The 20,781-nt window shown below is 35.8% G+C and overlaps 3 protein-coding genes across 4 annotated transcripts in view; 2 read left to right on the top strand and 1 right to left on the bottom strand.

Annotated features, from left to right (window-relative positions):
• Positions 1-948: 948 nt before the first annotated feature.
• Positions 949-9,108, top strand: LOC131931041 (protein pelota homolog). The gene is made up of 12 exons (XM_059287724.1): positions 949-1,139; positions 2,813-2,905; positions 3,081-3,231; positions 3,792-3,882; positions 4,121-4,284; positions 4,669-4,729; positions 5,109-5,149; positions 5,242-5,362; positions 5,984-6,104; positions 6,222-6,293; positions 6,676-6,782; positions 7,401-9,108. Exons 1-12 carry the CDS (start codon positions 1,099-1,101, stop codon positions 7,496-7,498), a joined length of 1,161 nt encoding a protein of 386 aa, XP_059143707.1. The 5' UTR covers positions 949-1,098; the 3' UTR covers positions 7,499-9,108.
• Positions 8,969-11,622, top strand: LOC131931036 (protein pelota homolog). The gene is made up of 5 exons (XM_059287719.1): positions 8,969-8,993; positions 9,290-9,410; positions 9,528-9,599; positions 9,990-10,096; positions 10,680-11,622. Exons 1-5 carry the CDS (start codon positions 8,969-8,971, stop codon positions 10,775-10,777), a joined length of 423 nt encoding a protein of 140 aa, XP_059143702.1. The 3' UTR covers positions 10,778-11,622.
• Positions 11,623-15,199: 3,577 nt separating this feature from the next.
• LOC131931039 (ethyl acetate hydrolase-like) overlaps positions 15,200-20,781 on the bottom strand; it is a 34,916-nt gene continuing 29,334 nt past the window's right edge. For both annotated transcript variants that reach the window (XM_059287723.1, XM_059287722.1), the window contains exons 3-4: positions 19,552-20,013; positions 15,200-15,744 (exon numbers count right to left, since the gene is read on the bottom strand). In XM_059287723.1, the coding sequence (XP_059143706.1) occupies positions 15,397-15,744; positions 19,552-20,013 (810 nt within the window). In that variant the 3' untranslated portion in view covers positions 15,200-15,396. The remainder of the gene's footprint in view (positions 15,745-19,551; positions 20,014-20,781) is intronic.

Here is a 20,781-nt window from a genome sequence, read left to right as displayed (position 1 = left end):
TCATGCCGAGTTTCACTACCAATGTTTCGCCAAGGTTAAGCCAATGTTGCACCAAGATGTAGCCAATATTGGTAACCAATGTTTAGCCAATATTGGGCCAATATATGTGTGCTGACTGGGTGAGTTCAATCAACGCATTGACTATACTATAGACCTATCACTATTTTCAAATCATTTTTTTTTAAATCGCAAAATAACGGCTGAAATTCAGCTTCCAACATTTCTTTTTAAAGTACAAAAGTGTGTCGTCACACTTTACCTCCTGGACACACATCGGGGGGGGGGGCGGTAGACCCCCCCCCCTTCCCGAAGAAGAGATGCCTCGAAGAAACTCTGCGTCCGAACCCCACCAGTTCCGCCCTATTATAGGAGTTTGAAGTCGTGTATGGATAACCCATTGGGCAATCGGATTACCAACTATCGAGTTAGCATCCCATCACATTCTTCACGTGCGTCGGAATGAGTCGCCGAGCGGACAAGCCACTATTCATTATTTATAATTTATATATCTACACTGCGAACAGCCAGGGTTTCTTTCAGACATTTTTCCTCGAGGGGTGGGAGGGGACGCACTTAAAATTTCGGTGGTGCGGCGGACTCTGATTAAAGTATACGGTGTAAATTATATAGTTATTCATTGTGTGCTTTATTGCTGCATGTATTTATTTTAAAATTATTTTTTAAATTAAAAACCCAACCCACTGAATTGTGCAAATTTTAAAAAAAAATGGGACAACACAACGATCACAAACAAAAGCAGTGCCTTTCATATAGGCCCTAAATGTATGCTGTTTTAATATTCACCCCCTGTTGTGTAGTTTATATTTTTATTGAGGTATTATCGGCTTAACCTAGAATTTCCTGTCCAACGTTTATTTACGTAACTTCACTTATATTTCGGAAAGTAGTTTAACAATAGTAAGAACTCTAACTCGCAATAATTTTGCCGATATTACAGAGTCTTCTCCCTTCGACTATATTTCATCAACTTGGGAAATGCCACGGAACGAGTCCACATTTTTTTTACATTTTGCGCCACTATCTGTGATGTTATGTTTTATTTATATAAGAAAGCTTATGTGAAACTATAACAGTAAAATGAAGCTAACGAACAGAAATATCGATAAAAACAATGCAGGGTAAGAGATCAGTGTTGTTTTAAATTTTTTAAGTGTTGTCTGACTCATTCTCAATTTCTGTTTCTTCGCATCGCCATGTCCGTCCATGTCTTCTCGTTCTTCAATCTCTTCTTATCTAGAATCTAGATCTAGTCTTATAGATCTAGGTCTAGATCTAGATAGATCTAGATGCTAGACTAAGTAAAGTCTTTTTTCTGTCGTAATATAGGCCTATCTATTATTTTACTATTATTATTATTTTATCTAATCTAGGCCACCTCAGGGGGACGATCTCTCGGGATTCATAGGGTTGATCTAATTATTTAAATTAATATTTTTTTTTATTTAGGCCTATTTATTAGGGCCTATATAATTAATTTAAATAAATAGCCTACCATCCCCGTATATTTTTGTGGGGTCTTGTAAAAAAAAAAATGAGATATGAAAGTTACGCTAAGTGGCTAAATCAAAATACTAAATAGACCTAGATCTAGTACTAAATACTAGATGCTAAATAGTAAATGAAAAGATGGTGAATTGCGAGAAGAAAATTCATACTATTAATCAAGCATTTAAAGGTCTTTCACTACCCTATGGTTTAATTAGTTTAATAATTAAAGAGGACATGAAGAGCTTAAGGCTTAAGTCAAGTCTAATAAAATTTATGAAGGAAATTATTTGAAGCCTAATTTGTGGTAAGCCAAACATTAGGCCTATACGTCTAATACATGTAGTCCCATGATCAAGTAGACAGCTTTATACATCTCGCAAGTGTGGTCAGTGTGTCGGGAGGAACAGGCAGGAGACATCAACAAAAGCTGAATAAACCTAGCCTCACATTTGCCAATCTTAGAATTGTCTAGACATTATCAAACATCTATTAAAAGAACAAAAGGAAGAATCTTTATGTCTCTAAGGTTATAGCAGTTCTGCTTTACAGTTATAGATCTGAGACATGGTGAAAAATAGAGTAAACAACAAAATGAATCCAGACTTTAATAAATAGATGCCTAAGGAGTAGGGGGCGGAGCGGTCTAGCGGTAGAGAGCTTGACTGCTAACCCGTAAGTCTCGAGTTCGAATCTGGTTTCAAGTCAGTAGACCGTCCCTGAGTCCACCCAACTTAGATGGGTACCTAACTCACTACCTGACCACACTATCCCTTCATATGCCGAGGTCACAGAAACAAGTGAACTCTTCTTCACTTGCCCTATAGACCGTCAGGTTTGAAAGGGGAACTTTTTTTAAGGAGTAGGCCTATATAAAAATTAAAATAACAAGGTAGAAAACATAAATCTGGGAAATGTGTGGAGAGGAAACAATTGAAAGTCAAATCACGGAAAGAAAATGGTAATGGATTGGGCTCATGCTTAGGAAAGAAACTAACAATAGAGCCAAACAGAATGTAACCTCCAAGGCAAACGACATAGAGATTGACCCAAGAAGACATCTCAACACAGCATGCAGCAGGAGGCTGAAAGGATAGGAAGGGGAACAGCTGAAAAGAGTGGCAGGAGACTATGGAGACTGGAAAGCTTTGTCAAGTGATGAAAAAGAAGAATGATGATCAACATTATTAACACTATTTGTAAACATTAATTTATGGGTAATTAAAGAGTGCTGAAATTTTTTACATGTGTCTTGGTTTTTATTTAATTCTAGTAAATTTTATTAAAGCACTGGTTTTTTTTTCAGGTCAGTGACCCTGGTTCCAGAAGAATCTGAAGATATGTGGCATACATATAATCTTGTTTCAGTTGGGGACACTATTCGCTCGACCACAATCAGGTATTCAATTATTGACCTCAGGATAATAAGAGTTCATGTAACGTAACATTGATTTGCTTCCTGTGATAAACAGGGTAGCCATAGTTTCTTTCCCCCCCTATTGAATTTACATAGAATTTATATAAACATATACTTTTAACAGTTAAATATTTCAGTAGTTTTGTTTATATTTCAGGAAAGTTCAAAATGAGTCAGCTACAGGGAGTGTGAGTGTAAATAAAGTCAGGACAACTCTGACTGTACAGGTGGAGGGGATAGATTTTGATACCCAGGCTTGTGTGCTGCGCGTCAGTGGCAGAAATATACAGGAGAATCAATATGTGAAGGTATGTTTGTGGTAAATATGTGATGGTATGTTTGTGGTAAACAGAAATATACAGGAGAATCAATATGTCAAGGTAGGTTTGTGGTAAATATGGGATGGTAGGTTTGTGGTAACTGTGTGAAAGCATATTCATAGTAAATTGTTAATGGTAAATATTTGAAGGTATGTTGATGGTAACTTTGGGAAAGTAAGTTTGTTTTAACCATTGGAGGGTAATTGTTTGGTAAATATGGGAAGTTATGTTCTTGGTTATTATTTGAAGTTTATAAATGATCCAAGTTTTAGAGGATATTATATAAAATTCAAGTCTTTCTGTCTTTACACATGGTGGCCAGCACAACTTTATACACATTTTTTTTTCTGTCATGTTCAGATGGGAGCCTATCATACTTTAAAACATTTTCTTTCTGTCATGTACAGATGGGAGCCTATCATACTTTAAAACATTTTCTTTCTGTCATGTACAGATGGGAGCCTATCATACTTTAAAACATTTTCTTTCTGTCATGTACAGATGGGAGCCAATCATACTTTAAAACATTTTCTTTCTGTCATGTACAGATGGGAGCCTATCATACTTTGCTTTTGGAGATGAACAGACAATTCACCCTCTGCAAGCATGAGTGGGACAGTGTCAGTCTTGAAAGGATAGGTAATTAATTTAAGGTTTATTTGCCTCTCACTATTCACACTGGGCCAGATTACGTGTATCAGTTACACTGCATAGTAAATAATGAGTTATTAACTTAGTCACCAGCGGGCGATATGGGTCGCGAGCGTAATTGGTCATTAATGGTTAAGATACTTGATTTACTGTAGGTTAGTAGTTTATAAATAAAGCTATACTTTATAAAAAGTTAAAAATACAGAAATTTAAAAAAATGTTGCAGAAATGGCTTGTGACCCGGTCCAGCACGCAGATCTGATGGCTATCATCATGCAGGAGGGGATCGCACATGTATGCTTGGTGACCCCCAGCATGACGCTGGTCAGGGCAAAAGTAGAGACTAATATACCAAGGAAAAGGAAGGGCATGTGTGACCAGCACACTAAGGTATCGGCTCAGTTTGTTCTGTGAATGTAGTGATATCAGTATTTAAATGAGTAGGTTTCATAGAGTGATTTGTGAATGGTGATGTCAGTATTTAAATGAATAGGGTTCATAGAGTGATTTGTGAATGTAGTGATATCAGTATTTAAATGAATAGGGTTCATAGAATAATTTAGGCCTATAAATCGTACCATTTATGTCTAGTGAATTATTTAAACTATTTATTTCTGTTGTGTTTCTGAATTTATAGCTAGATGTTAGTAATTTCTACTTTTTATGGTTTTCTGGTGTTAGAAATTTTGGACACAGATCAAATGACACTGTAGTATGTGTTATTGTCTGGAAAGGAAAGATGTTTAAAGTGTAATTGTATTATTTTTTTTACAGGGTCTACACAGGTTTTATGATCAGATCATCCAAGCTTTCCAGCGCCATGTTAACTTTGATAGTAAGTTTTGTTCCACTGTTCATTTTTTAACTTAACATTTGTTAGACAGTAAGTGTACACATTAACGAATTTTTTGTGTTTATTACATATAACATTTTGACTATTAGAATCATGATTATAATTAAAGTTAAAACAGTTATCAACTTTAAATATATGCTTGTGAGGGAGAATGGATTACTGATTTAATTTTCAGTGGGGCAGGAGTGATTTAGCTTTTATAAGTTAAAAGTAAAATATTTATCATAAGGGTTTTAATTTCTTTTGTAATGTGAGTCAGTAATCAAATTGTGTCCTATTATACTCCTCCTGCTTTCACTCACACACCCACCCACACCCCTGCTTATCAAATACAACAAAACCATTATGATCTTCTCACCAGTTGTGAAGTGTGTTCTTATAGCAAGTCCTGGATTTGTGAAGGTAAAAATCTTTTAGTATGGTAGCCACTACAGAGTATGAAAAACTTATCATGAAACACCCATGTAATGCCCTGCCCTTTCTCATCACTCCAGGACCAATTTGCTGACTATTTATTTGCTCAAGCTGTCAAGATGGATGACAAGTCTATCATCGACAACAGGTCAAAGTTTGTTCTGGTGCATTCTTCTTCAGGGTTCAAGCACTCTTTGAAAGGTTGGTTTGCCCAACAAGTTTGCAACTTCTTCTGCTGATTCATTTTCTATTAATATTTTCAATAATTTAAATATTTATAATATTTTATAATATTTGATTGTTTTTTTATATTAAAATGTTTTATGCCATTGATAAGCGTTAATAAACAACCATTTTGGATTATGATATATAAAGTGGATTTGTAAGAGGGTTAATTTTTCCTGGCCATCCTGCTATATAAATATTTAATTTTAATGTGGTTTTTTTTTTTAAGAGTTTATTATTCTTGGGTAAAGAAAAACTAGATTTTCCTGTGGCAACAATATAATGCTACTCAGAGATGACATATATCGAAGTAGGGATATTGCATTTTTAAAAAATAGTAGACTCTTTTTTTTAATGTGACATATTATTAATGAAAGTCAATTAAGATCTTTTGTGGATCTAATATTTCTAAATTGTTCCCTTTATAAGTGTTAGCTGACCCTAACATAGCTATAATATTTCTAAATTGTTCCCTTTAGAAGTGTTAGCTGACCCTAGCATAGCTGTGAAGCTAATATTTCTAAATTGTTCCCTATAGAAGTGTTAGCTGACCCTAGCATAGCTCTGAAGCTAATATTTCTAAATTGTTCCCTATAGAAGTGTTAGCTGACCCTAGCATAGCTGTGAAGCTGGCTGACACCAAAGCTGCAGGTGAAGTGAAAGCATTGGATGACTTCTACACCATGCTGCAGACTGATCCTGATAGGGCTTATTATGGGTACATTTCTTTTCTTCTTATTAGCTTACTTGTACATTTCTAATTTTTATGGTTGGTTCCATATATTAGTATTTCCATCAAAATCAAACCATCCATTTCTATGTTTATTTGTTTTAGTATTCGTCACTGTGAAAGGGCAGCAGAGCAGCAAGCCATTGAACTTCTGATGGTATCTGATGAGCTCTTTAGGTAAGTTGTTGTCATGGTCTTAATAGCACTGTTACTTACTTAATCCTGTGGAACCCCTGAGAAGCAATGGGATGCAACTACACTTCTCCAATAAGCTATTTTGAAAGCTCTCTTTAATTCATCTAATTTAAGCCTAGTAGACGTTTCTTCACTTTCAGTCGACCTTATCCAGGATTTTCTATGCCTTTCTGTATTTTCCTGCATTTGTGGGTTCCAATCTAGTGCTTACTTTATGATGTCTTCATCTGGCCTCTAGTACTGACTATATCTTTGGAACTTGTTATACTGTTGATCTGTTGTAAAGCCGTGGTCTTAAAGGGTAACCGTTGACTTAGTGAATCCTCACCTTTCACCATGATTCGAACAGCTGTTTTTTTTTCAGGGCGCAAGACATAGCCCAGAGGAAACGTTATGTCTCACTGGTGGACTCTGTGAAGGAAAATGGCGCGGAGGTCAAGATTTTTTCCAGCCTGCATGTCTCAGGAGAACGTAAGTCAAACTTGGGTCGGGGGGGGGGGGGGGGGTACCTTCAGGAGTGCTTTAAAGTTGCTATCAAACAAATATTATTAATCTGTTTTGAGTAATTAGAATTATATTTTATGAAGATTATGGAATGTGGGGATCGGGTGGTAGTGCATACGACTGCTAACCCATAAGTTTTAAGTTAGAATCAGGGTTTGTGTCAGTAGAATGTCCCTGAAGGGATAGTGTGGTCAGCACTATGCCCAGTTCCTTTACTTTCCCCAACTTGAGTCAGGTACCCATCAGAGTTCTGTTGACTTGGCGACACCCTATAGACTCTTACGCTGAGTCCAAACCCGAGACTTAACAGTCATACGCTCTTACCATCTGTTTTAAGCCATCGGACCATTTTTTCATTTCATTCATTTTGGAATATAAAAAAATCAGTTTAAAAAAATATAATATTGATTATCTTTTCAATCTCTTTCTTCTAAAAAATATCCAATAACTAATAATTTGAAACTAAAGATTGCTCTTTCAACATTTATTGCAGTCTATCAAAAATTAATTGTAGAAATGTTTATTTGTTGATTTTTGTGTCTTTGTTTTCCACCTCCATTTTTCTATTGCTGTTCACCTCGACAGAGCTGGGCCAGTTGTCTGGCGTTGCTGCCATTTTGAGATTCCCCATGCCGGAGGAAGATGATGAAGACAACCAGGACGTGGACTCGGATGATGATTAAAAGATGATTTTTGTGTTTCATGAAAAGATGCCCTGATTGTATAAATCTTTAGAGCCTGCAGGATCTTGTATGGTTGTAACTTATTTCTCTATGCCAGGTGGTAGCTGAATAACTGTCAGCCATGATGAATAAATGACCTCGCTGTATAGCTGAGACTTTACATAGCTGTGACCTTGTTGTATAGCTGTGACCTCACTGAATAGCTGATCTTGCTGAATAACTGACCTCTCACTGACTAGCTGTGATTTAATGTTACAGTTTTTAGAGATTGTGTTGTGTTAGATGAGTTTTGTTTTAGAAAGTTGGCATTTATTATGGCTACTATCTTTTTCATGTTAAATTTTCAATGCAATGTTGATTTAAAACTTGATAAAAATGAACTTCATTTGAATTTGATTTTTTATCAATAGCAACATTTATTAACTCTTTATGTTGCCTTTTGATCCCTACTGTTTTAGTCTTAAGGTATTGTGTTGTTGTTTTTTTGGGTCTTAAACTATTTGATAATCCTACAATGTTTTTTGTTTAATGCTTCACTATAACAGGACTTATTCCATTTTCCAATTAAAGAAAAAATGTGTTCATAGTTTTTCCTGCACTCATGTAATGATGGGTCTGTCATGATTTATGCAGCATTTGTTCTGTCACCCACAGCTTCACTGTGTACGGTAAATGTTTCATATAAGAATGTAAAAAAAAGCTGTTTTATTTCCAACTCTTGCAGGGTACACTAAAATATGTGTATAAACCTATGTATATTTTCCTTGTACTTGTACATTAGAATTCATTTTATTTACATAAGCAAGGGAAGCGACTTTTAATTTTTTTTAAAAATGAAATTCTTTAACTGTAAACAAAAAACTTGAAAGTAAAATACACCTTCATGCATAAACTTAATAGTTTATTCATAAAAATGTATGGCAAATTTATATAATTTCAAAATGAATGAAAATGTATACCATTTAAACATGTATTTAAATGTATATCCATTAAAAAGTGTCTGTAAATGTATATCATTTTAAAATGTCTTTAAATGTATATCATTTAATAATGTACGTAGATGTATATCATTTCAAAATGTATGAAAATATATATTGTTTGTATGTAAAATAAAAGAAACTAAACTAAATTTTAATCCCCGGTACGTACAGTTATGTAGATCTAATCTTTTCTAATAGAATTAGAAAATTCTTTCTTTGATTTGTTGGATATCATTGATATTATAATTACTTTTTAAAATATATGACATATATTTTCTCAAAAAAGTTTTGTTCATCATTGGGTGTGTGAAAATATAGAAACCATTTTATGTTGCAAAAAGTGTTGGTGATTGATGAAGATGTATGATGGAAAATGGTGGCTTTGTGATGGATGTTAAGAAATTGGTTTTTTGATTATTAGAAATATGTGGAAAAATATTGATGATTTGACTGTGTGTGAATAAATAAGTTGATTTGTTGGATGAGAGAAATGTGTGAAAAAACATTGGTCACAGGTGGATGTTTAAAAATGTGTGAAAATATTGGTTGCTAGTGTATGTTTAAAAATGTGAATGCTAATAAATGTAATCAATAAAATGTTAAATCAGAAAAAAATGTAGTTAAAATTTCCTCTTTTTCTGTTTGTATGGTTAGTTAATTTGTTTAATCATAATATAATCATGAATCACAGCAATGTCATCTTTGTTTCACTAGTGTCCAGAACAATTTTTGATTAGTGGCCCATTATATATTAGGATTAGGATTTAATTTTACCATGTAGAATATAATATTTCTAAATTGTTCCCTATAGAAGTGTTAGCTGACCCTAGTATAGCTGTGAAACTGGCTGACACCAAAGCTGCAGGTGAAGTGAAAGCATTGGATGACTTCTACACCATGCTGCAGACTGATCCTGATAGGGCTTACTATGGGTACATTTCTTTTCTTCTTATTGGTTTATTTGTACATTTCTATTTTTTATGGTTGGTTCCGTATATTAGTATTTCCATCAAAATTAAACCATTCATTTATATGTTTATATATTTTAGTATTCGTCACTGTGAAAGGGCAGCAGAGCAACAAGCCATTGAACTTCTGATGGTATCTGATGAGCTCTTTAGGTAAGTTGCTGTCATTGTATTAATAGTCCTGTTATTTACTTAAACCTGTGGAACCCCTGAGAAGCAAAGGGATGAAACTACACTTCTCCATTAGACTATTTTGAAAGCTCTCTTTAACTCATCTAATTTAAGCCTAGTAGACGTTTCTTCACTTTCAGTCGACCTTATCCAGGATTTTCTATGCCTTTCTGTATTTTCCTGCATTTGTGGGTTCCAATCTAGTGCTTACTTTATGATTTCTTCATCTGGCCTCTAGTACTGGCGATATCTTTGGAACTTTTTATATGTACAGTTGATCTGTTGTGAAGCCGTGGCCTCAAAGGGTAACTGTTGACTTAGAAAATCCTCACCTTTCACCATGAATTCAAACAGCTGTTGTTTTTTTCTCAGGGCGCAAGACATAGCCCAGAGGAAACGTTATGTCTCACTGGTGGACTCTGTGAAGGAAAATGGCGCGGAGGTCAAGATTTTTTCCAGCCTGCATGTCTCGGGAGAACGTAAGTCAAACTTGGGGGTGGTGGGGGGTACCTTCAGGGGTGCTTGAAAGTTACTGTCAAACGAATACTAATCTTTTTTGAGTAATAAGAATTATATTTTATGAAGATTATGGAATGTGGGGATCGGTTGGGAGTGCATACGACTGCTAACCCATAAGTTTTAAGTTGGAATCAGGGTTTGTGTCAGTAGAATGTCCCTGAAGGGATAGTGTGGTCAGCACTATACCCAGTTCCTTTATTTTCCCCTTAACTTGAGTCAGGTACCGACACTCTATGGACTTTTACGCTGAGTCCAAACCCAAGACTTAACAGTCGTATGCTCTTATCATCTGTTTCAGTTAAAGCCATTGGATCATTTTTTCATTTCATTCATTTTGGAAAAAAAATAAATCAGCTTAAAAAATTTAGTATTGATTATCTTTTCAATCTATTCTAAAAATTATCCAATAACTAATAACTTGATACTAAAGATTGCTCTTTCAACATTTAATGCAGTCTTTCAAAAATTTAATGTAGAAATGTTTATTTGTTGATTTTTGTGTCTTTGCCACCTCCATTTTTCTATTGCTGTTCACCTCTACAGAGCTGGGTCAGTTGTCTGGTGTTGCTGCCATTTTGAGATTTCCCATGCCCGAGGAAGATGATGAAGACAACCAGGATGTGGACTCGGATGACGATTAAAAGATGATTTTTTTCTCTCCCCTTGTGTTTCATGAAAAGATGCCCTGATTGTATAAATCTTTAGAGCCTGCAGGATCTTGTATGGTTGTAACTTATTTCTCTATGCCAGGTGGTAGCTGAATAACTGTCAGCCATGATGAATAAATGACCTCGCTGTATAGCTGAGACTTTACATAGCTGTGACCTTGTTGTATAGCTGTGACCTCACTGAATAGCTGATCTTGCTGTATAACTGACCTCTCACTGACTAGCTGTGATTTAATGTTACAGTTTTTAGAGATTGTGTTGTGTTAGATGAGTTTTGTTTTAGAAAGTTGGCATTTATTATGGCTACTATCTTTTTCATGTTAAATTTTCAATGCAATGTTGATTTAAAACTTGATAAAAATGAACTTCATTTGAATTTGATTTTTTATCAATAGCAACATTTATTAACTCTTTATGTTGCCTTTTGATCCCTACTGTTTTAGTCTTAAGGTATTGTGTTGTTGTTTTTTTGGGTCTTAAACTATTTGATAATCCTACAATGTTTTTTGTTTAATGCTTCACTATAACAGGACTTATTCCATTTTCCAATTAAAGAAAAAATGTGTTCATAGTTTTTCCTGCACTCATGTAATGATGGGTCTGTCATGATTTATGCAGCATTTGTTCTGTCACCCACAGCTTCACTGTGTACGGTAAATGTTTCATATAAGAATGTAAAAAAAAGCTGTTTTATTTCCAACTCTTGCAGGGTACACTAAAATATGTGTATAAACCTATGTATATTTTCCTTGTACTTGTACATTAGAATTCATTTTATTTACATAAGCAAGGGAAGCGACTTTTAATTTTTTTTTAAAATGAAATTCTTTAACTGTAAACAAAAAACTTGAAAGTAAAATACACCTTCATGCATAAACTTAATAGTTTATTCATAAAAATGTATGGCAAATTTATATAATTTCAAAATGAATGAAAATGTATACCATTTAAACATGTATTTAAATGTATATCCATTAAAAAGTGTCTGTAAATGTATATCATTTTAAAATGTCTTTAAATGTATATCATTTAATAATGTACGTAGATGTATATCATTTCAAAATGTATGAAAATATATATTGTTTGTATGTAAAATAAAAGAAACTAAACTAAATTTTAATCCCCGGTACGTACAGTTATGTAGATCTAATCTTTTCTAATAGAATTAGAAAATTCTTTCTTTGATTTGTTGGATATCATTGATATTATAATTACTTTTTAAAATATATGACATATATTTTCTCAAAAAAGTTTTGTTCATCATTGGGTGTGTGAAAATATAGAAACCATTTTATGTTGCAAAAAGTGTTGGTGATTGATGAAGATGTATGATGGAAAATGGTGGCTTTGTGATGGATGTTAAGAAATTGGTTTTTTGATTATTAGAAATATGTGGAAAAATATTGATGATTTGACTGTGTGTGAATAAATAAGTTGATTTGTTGGATGAGAGAAATGTGTGAAAAAACATTGGTCACAGGTGGATGTTTAAAAATGTGTGAAAATATTGGTTGCTAGTGTATGTTTAAAAATGTGAATGCTAATAAATGTAATCAATAAAATGTTAAATCAGAAAAAAATGTAGTTAAAATTTCCTCTTTTTCTGTTTGTATGGTTAGTTAATTTGTTTAATCATAATATAATCATGAATCACAGCAATGTCATCTTTGTTTCACTAGTGTCCAGAACAATTTTTGATGTTTTGGCAATGTAGTAAAACATTAACTGATGTTCAATCTGGAGACTGAATTTCTGTTTATTTCAATTCAGCTTGAAGAGATAGTGTATTCAACAGCATCCCTAGCTACTTTTACTTTCTTGGACTTATATATTGTTGATCTCAGGGTCACCCTAGAAATAAATCCAGGAATTTTCTCTTTGCTGTGATTTTGGCGTGCCTCTTAAATAGAATTATAGCCGCCCACAAAGTGGCATTACAGTAAATAAATTGAATCAACCTTACATACATAAAACACCAACTTAGGACAAGTATTACGTTTCTTTTTTTTAAACTGCATTAGCACACCTTATTTTTTTTTAACAGCTTTTCTTTAAACAGTTCTATTTACTCCTGTTTTATAGTAGTCACATCAAGTCACATGATTAAAAATGGCGGTTCTAAAATAGTTGGACATTGCGTGACTGTTGTTTTGGACAATCCGTTTGACCTACATAAAAAGGAAAATGAAACCACCAAACCCAAGCCGTGGACAAGATAAGGGGAAAAGATGGCTTCCGGTAAACAAGAGTTACTTTGACGGGAGGTAATCGATTGTGTACCGAAACTTTACAGTGGTAAGGGGAGGCTATCCGCTCTAAGCGGTGTGTTTCCCTAAAATAACAAAAGAACCATTTCCTAATTAGCTTATCGGTTACAATCTTGTGGGGATTTTTTTTTTCGAGATAGGGATTTCTATGTCAACAACAGAAACAGTGTGCTCTTGTTCGACAGTTGTCAATGGAGTGCTAAACAGTGAAGTCTTGGGGGGGGGGGGGGGGGGGGGGGAGAGAAAAAATAGCTCAAATTCTACGAGATATTTTTATATAGATCGATATCTTATGAAATTTTAAGAATCCACCCGCCCCCAATAACAAGCTTACCAATAAAAAAAAATTGGTACCCCAAAAAAAATTATTTACTGAAATCACATTTAAAAAAACATTTCAATTCAAAGAAAATAACAAATATAGGCCGACGACTCCAAGTTCAGCCTGCTTTTCTTTCTGGGTTCGCTACAATAGCGTTTGTCCATCCAAGAACAAACTACAAGGCAATTTTGTTTGATTTAGGAGTTTTTCTCTTCGAAATGGGTTACTGAGCATCATCTGTACAGGGTTCAGCTTAACAAAACTTTACCAACCCAACCACACCGATCCCTATCCAACCATTTCAAATCGTAGAAATTTTCCCCCAAAGAAATCAAAGACATTCTATCGTATTTAACATAAGCCATGTACCACCCTTACCACACCCAATGTTTCTTTCAGAATTTTTTTTCTCTGGGAGGGCACTTTAAATTTTTACGAGAGGGGGGAGAGGCGGACTAAAAAATTCTAAATTTTCCGGGCGGGAGGGGGGGGGGGGGTAAAAGTATATACTTCCTATATAAATTCTATTTCGTTCGGTGGGGCGGTAGACGTGCTTTAGTGGTGGGTGGGGGAGGGTTGCACCCCGAAGAGAAGCCTGAAAGAAACACTAACCACACCCATGTGTAAGAGTCTAAAACATCTTTTAAAAAAGAAAGCACGCTATGTGCACTTTTAAAAACGTACTCTGATATGTTAGTAAACAGATGGGTACTGTAACCCTGGCCTGCGGGCCGCTATCGGCACGCAATGATTTAATTGCGCACATGTCTAGAGGTTGAACTGACTTGGTGTGATAATGATAAGTGGTAGAAACAGGTAGCTGGGTGTGAGTGTGTCTGCTGGTATGTGTGTGTGAGTGTGTCTGCGTGTTTCAGTAGCGTAGCGAGGGGGGTGGGGCGGGGGGGGGGGGGGACATATGGGTTGGAAAAATAAATTGAAAGGGGGGTGCAAATCGAAAGTTTGAGGGGGGTGCAAATCGAAATCTTGAGGGGGGGGGTGTGCAAATCGAAAAGTTTGTCCCCGGGCACCGGGAAGTGTCGCTACGCCTCTGTCTGGCGTGTGTGTATGTCTGTGCGCACATGCGTTTGTGTGTATGTGGAAGTGGGGAGGGGAGGGGTTGGGGGTTTAAATTCTTTTTTTTTTTAATCATCGAAGTTACTTCCCGTAATATTATTCATAATAAAAATGTCTTTAAAAACCTGATCAAATGTTCTCTCCACCGAATGATTCGTTGAGAATTTCAGAGGATAAGATAACACTACGTAATAGCTAGATGAACAACGTCGGACTAGACTGGTATATCTAAACGGGTCCAGATATTTGTTCCTTTAATTAATGTGTGTTTCATTTTAAGAAACAGACCCCAAAAAAACTATTGCTAGTATTTTAATGTTAGACCTATAGGTAACTATAGTTACATTCAACCTTGACATAAATTAAACTCTCCAAGCCGGGGTACTACAAAATACTAACCAGTAAAATTTCATATGCGATCGATTAACTGCCCTCATGCTTTTGGAGAATAGTAGCCTACCTACAGATAATTACTCTCTTTTTGCAAATATTAAGTAGTGCTAAAAAAAAAGCGGTGTTGTAAGGTTATTAAAACAAAACTTTTCAAGAAGGGCTAGGGTTTTTTTTGTTGTAATTTTGGCACAATCACAAAATTTTTTTTAGTATAAGGTTAGATGTTTAGATCTTTGGATGGTGTCAATTTTTGTAAGGTGTATGATTTAGATTTTGGTTTGAGGACTAGTTTCTATGGGCTAAATAAGCTCTTAAATAATAGTGTTTCGACAAAGCCAAAAACTTTTGTTTATTTAATTTAAAAGTCTTCCATAAAAATGAATACATTATTTTACAATTATAATAAAGCTAAAATGTTACAATTAAATTATACACATACAATACATTAATAATTCTTATACAAATGTGAAATATTTTTTTTGATTTGGTAAGAGTCAAAAGTACACGGTCAAAATGACACGGCGTTATCTGATTGGTCAGTTTTGTTGGAGCTCTTTCAGAAACTGAACGACGTGACCGTAAGCCTCCTCGCATTTTGTCTTGAAGACGCCCGGGAGCCCAAAGAAGATGTGCGGCACCCCTTCGATGATGACGATCCTGACGCTGACGCCCGCGCCCCTCAGCTTCTCGGCGTAGGCCATGCCGCTGTCTCTCAGGGGGTCAAGGTCAGCCAGCAGGACCAGGGCGGGGGGCGAGAGCTCCGTGTTGGTCCGGGCCATGCCGTTGATCTTGGGGTTGGTGACGTTGCCGGGTATCCTGTCGATCGAGTGCTTGCAAAACCACTGGACGTCCTTCATACTCAGACCCGGGCAGTTGGCGAATTCCTTTTAAAAAAAAAGAAAGAACAGAACTAGATCGACAAGCGAGTCTATAAAAAAGTGATCTCAAAGAATGCACAACACGATTGAGGCTATTACAGTATTCTTTATTTCTCTATCTCCCGTGCCTCCAGTCCCAAAATCAACCTCCTCGCTTTCACCCCCAACCTTCAACTGTCCTCCGCATTCATTCCTGCACACCTCCTTTCTCTCGCTCACAACATAGCCACTGTCACCCGACCAGTCGCTTCCCTTGTACCCTCGTTCACTCCGTACAACAACATACACGTCAACACACCCGGCCTCGCGTCTCACTACATGATACATACACACACGCAGTGACCCGTTCCACGTATTCACCTTCCATACACATTACATCACCCCAGGGAGGGATCAAATTTTTTTTAAATTGTAGAAACAATTGAACTCTGCTTCATCTGCCATATCGACCGCCAGACCCTAAAGGGTAACTTAGAGAGTTTCTTCCAGGCATCTCTTCGGGGACTACCCAAGCGAAATGGAATTTATATAGAAAATATATACTTTTATCAGTCCCCCCCCCCCCCCCGGAGAAAAAAAGTCTGGAAGAAACACTAGTAACTTTACATTTATTTTTCATTAAAATATTTTCTTTCAAATGTATTTATGCTTTAAAGAATAATTTGACGAAAAAGTATATGCCACAATGCATACACATTCTCTTTCCCTGGTAAAAACAATGAAAACCTTTATATTTGTTTTTAATGAAAATGTAAGAGGCAAAAAAGTAAAAATAAAACGTGACTCCCTTATAATTATTAGTAAAACAAGTTAATAAAAAGTCTAGTGACAATTTAAGCGCAATTTCCTTAATTAATTTTTTGTGACCGAACGAAAGGATATTTTTGAAAACTTTCTTCGGCAATATTGTTCTAAATTATGGCAGAAATCGATTGGTAAATGTTTCAAGTCGCTAAGCGGTCTGGTTGCCGAGATATGGGCCAAAAAACTGCATTTTTCGAGGTGTTTTGGCTTTTCCGGGAAATCCAGGAAGAAATCCGGGAATTTTTTTGGCCTATGTTCATCCTCGGAACTTGCTTAACATATTTGCTTTGGAACTAGTCCTCGATATTGCTTCGTTGAGGAGGAGATACGACTTAAAGCTGGGGACACACATACATCCAGAAATGACGAGTTAATAATCGCAATTCCTGTAAGGAAATTGCGCTAAAAAATATGGTTATTCACGAGATTCAAAAAAAATATAATTGGTGTTTTCCATTAATTATCATACAAAAATCCCAAAATATTAGTATCCACTTTTTATGTTGAGGCAAAAAGGTAATTCCTAGAAATGTTATATAATTGAAAAAAATAAGGGATATATTATGAATCTGTTACACATTATATCCAATTTTTGCTTGATATAATCTATGTACGATCCTCAAGCAGCTAGCGACATTACTGTTATGTCATCCGGGCACACAGCAGGGTTGAAAGGTCATCAAGCGATGACCCTGACCAAATGTCAACAAATACACCCTAGAGGACGCCACATATGCGATTCACTAAGGGTGTTAGAGCGAGCTTAGCCCCTAGCGCAACATGAAGAGGTATCATGCATGAACGTTGTTTTTAGCCACGTCGATCTAGACTGTCACATAAGAACTAATTACTTACAACTGGTAGAGTGCTGGACTGCTAGCCCGTAAGTTTCGAGTTCGAAATCGGATTAAAGGCAGTAGAACGTCCCTGAGTCCACCCAGCTCTGATGGTATAGTCGGATGGGCATAGTGCTGACCACACTATCCCTTCATATGCCGAGGTCACAGAAACAAGTGAAATCTAATTCACTTGCCCTATAGACCATCAGGTTTGAAAGGGAACTTTACTTACAACTTACAACTGCTAGTTACAACTTTCACACACAACTTTTTGCATCTCCACCAACAATAAAATAAACTTGTTGTAGCGTAGATTGTGTGACGGTGTGGTCGGATAGTAGAGCTCACAACTACTAACCCGAAAGTCTCGAGTTCGGATCTCGAGGCCTTAAGAGTCCACCCAGCTCTGATGGGTACCTAGCTCACATTATAGCAACAAAGACGGCTGGGCATTGTGTTGACCACATTATCCCTTTGTACGACGAGGTCATTGAAGCAGATGAACTCTACTGCATCTGCCCCATGTATCTTGGACACAAACCGGAAAAGCATATATATATATATATATATATATATATATATATATATATATATATATATATATATATATATATATATAGGCCTATATATATATATATATATATATATATATATATATATATATATATATATATATATATATATATATATATATATGTATATATATATGTATATATATGTATATATATATATATGTATATATATGTATATGTATATATATGTATATATATATATATATATATATATATATATATATATATATATATATATATATATATATATATATATATATATATATATATATATATCCTCTTCCCCACCCTCATTACCCCCCCCCACCCCACCCTTTATAAATACTTAAAAGATGTTAGAATATGTTACTATGATAGAATGTAAAGCTAGGCGCAGTCTACACTTAGATCCATACATTACAAAGACTCTACTGTGATAAGGGGAAAAAATTGGCTAATTCCTGTTTCCGATTTCCGAATGGCCGTTGACGGGCTAAGACAACTATTAAAGAGGGGACTTAACTCGTATTAAATCGGATCACGCGCAGTAATGGAAAACTGAACTAAATCTGGAAGGCAAACAAGAACATATCCTCTATATTCTCAAACAAACATTGATTCAATTTTCCACGCACACATAAGATTCAAAATTTTAGGGAAAAAAATACCTTTAAATATCTATTTAGATGTCTAGACTTAATTAATTTTTGTCTCGTAAATTACGTCTATAATGTGATGAAAAACAATTAAATCGGAATGAGTAAATGAAAACAGGAAGGAGAACAGTAAACAGATATTTGGCTTCATTCAGCCCAACTTGGCAAGTGTGCGCTGAGCGAAGTTAAACAGTATTGATGGGACAGTCTAAATCTAAATACCGCGCCGAACGGGGGACCGATCAATGTCTCAAAAACAAGCTGGTGTATTTGCTTGCTGGATTTAACGATTAAATAATTAACGATTTGATTGCGTTTGTGACCATCATATGTGTACCAAAGTGTGAACAAAAGAAAATATTCGAGGTTCTAGGTAATGAGAATTCTACCCCAAAATTTGGTTTTAAAATATTCACATCTTTATAGAATTTTTTTTTTTTAAATTAGGAATAAACGTAAGGTTAAACAAATATATTTTTAATCTTTGTTGTTTTTACGTGATAGTAAATAAATAAATAAATAAAAAAAACAAGAAGACAAAAACTAAATTGTAGGTCTACTTTCGATACAAACTGGTCGGATCTGTATTAGGCTTTAGTTGAATCTTTCTTCATTTCTTCCTCAAGAAGTGATCAATAAAATGAAATTGCTTTTTTTCTATTTTTCCTTTGTGGAGAGGGAGGTAGGAGGGGGGTATGTGTGTGTGTGTGTGTGTGTGTGTGTGTGTGTGTGTTTGGTGGGGGGACAATACAAACCCACACCCCAACACAAACCCCAACACAAACCTCAACACAAACCACAATACAAACCCCAACACAAACCCCAACACAAACCCCAACACAAACCCCAACACAAACCCCAACACAAACCCCAACACAAACCCCAACACAAACCCCAACACAAACCTCAACACAAACCCCAACACAAACCCCAACACAAACCTCAACACAAACCCCAACAAACCTGCACTGAAGGCTGCTCAAACGATAGATCCGAGTTAGGGTAGATCAAAATTTGAAAATCTAGACCTTGGAGCTCATTGGTCACGGTGATGGTCAGCTGACCTCCGGCACTGTCTCCGCCCACACCGACCTTACTCTCCGGGTGACCGCCCACCGCCTCTCGGTTGTCCATCACCCACTTGGTCACGTGCACCGCGTCATCGAATGGCGCCGTGGGCGTTTCCGCCTCATCCAGCAACCGGTACTCCACGTTAAGAAAGATAACTCCCGAATCCCGAGCTAGCGTTTTGAGGCAGGTTTCGTACGATTTCCGGTTGAAGAGGATGAACCCGCCGCCGTGGAAATAGACGCAGATTGTGGGAATTTCCGATACGTTGGATGGTTTGTAGATTGTAGTGGGTATTCCCTCTTTAGCGAAAGGAGATGGGATGATGATTTCTCGCACCTCGCCATCGAAGTCTACCTGTGGGGAAGATAAGACAATCGGTGAATAGGTATTCGAGATAATGGGTAAATCCGGAAATACCGAAACCGGAAGTGTCAAATTTAAAAAAAAGCAGGTATTGCTGGAAATATTTTATAAACAATTAATAATGAAGTTAATTTTTTTTAAAAGTACCATTAAAACGTATTTTCTAGATTTTTAAAAATTATTTCAAAGAACGAATTACTTCTTTCCTGTAGTATTGGTGTTGAACAAAAGACCGACACGAACAAAAGACCGATATGAAAAAAGGCCGACATTGTCAAAAAGTCGTTATAAAAATGACCGAAAGGTATATCAACTTTTTCTCAAAATGTCGGCCTTTTGTCCAGATCCCTTTTAGTACTGTATATTGCGATTTAAACAGGTACAGTTGTAGTTTAACTACATGAAGATATAACAATAATTATTTCGTTGAGTAGGGTTGGTTCCATGACAAATGATCTCAGGACAAATGATCTCAGGACAAATGATCTCAGGACAAATGATCTCAGGACAAATAATCTCAGGACAAATAATCTCAGGACAAATGGTCTCAGGACAAATAATCTCAGGACAAATGGTCTCAGGCCAAATAATCTCAGGACAAATGATCTCAGGACAAATGATCTCAGGACAAATGATCTCAGAACAAATGATCTCAGGATAAATGATCTCAGGACAAATGATCTCAGGACAAATGATCTCACGGACAAAAGATATCCGGACAAAATACATATGGACAATTGATATCATGGACAAATTATC

Source organism: Physella acuta, unplaced genomic scaffold (genome assembly GCF_028476545.2).
Source record: "Physella acuta isolate Inbredline_101_S28 unplaced genomic scaffold, ASM2847654v3 ptg001880l, whole genome shotgun sequence".
In the NCBI taxonomy this organism is placed as follows: domain Eukaryota; kingdom Metazoa; phylum Mollusca; class Gastropoda; family Physidae; genus Physella; species Physella acuta.
Note: the sequence above shows the minus strand (reverse complement) of the source record. Positions and strands in the feature narration are given on the sequence as shown.

Bases quoted from the DNA above. Each gene is read 5' to 3' on its own strand.
- LOC131931041 (XM_059287724.1), top strand. From the start codon at position 1,099: ATGAAGCTAACGAACAGAAATATCGATAAAAACAATGCAGG. The intron at 4,285-4,668 runs GTATCGGCTCAG...TTTTTTTTACAG, and splicing joins TGTGTGACCAGCACACTAAG to GGTCTACACAGGTTTTATGA. The intron at 4,730-5,108 runs GTAAGTTTTGTT...TCTTCTCACCAG, and splicing joins GCGCCATGTTAACTTTGATA to TTGTGAAGTGTGTTCTTATA.
- LOC131931036 (XM_059287719.1), top strand. From the start codon at position 8,969: ATGTGTGAAAAAACATTGGTCACAG. The intron at 8,994-9,289 runs GTGGATGTTTAA...TGTTCCCTATAG, and splicing joins TGAAAAAACATTGGTCACAG to AAGTGTTAGCTGACCCTAGT. The intron at 9,411-9,527 runs GTACATTTCTTT...TATATATTTTAG, and splicing joins CCTGATAGGGCTTACTATGG to TATTCGTCACTGTGAAAGGG.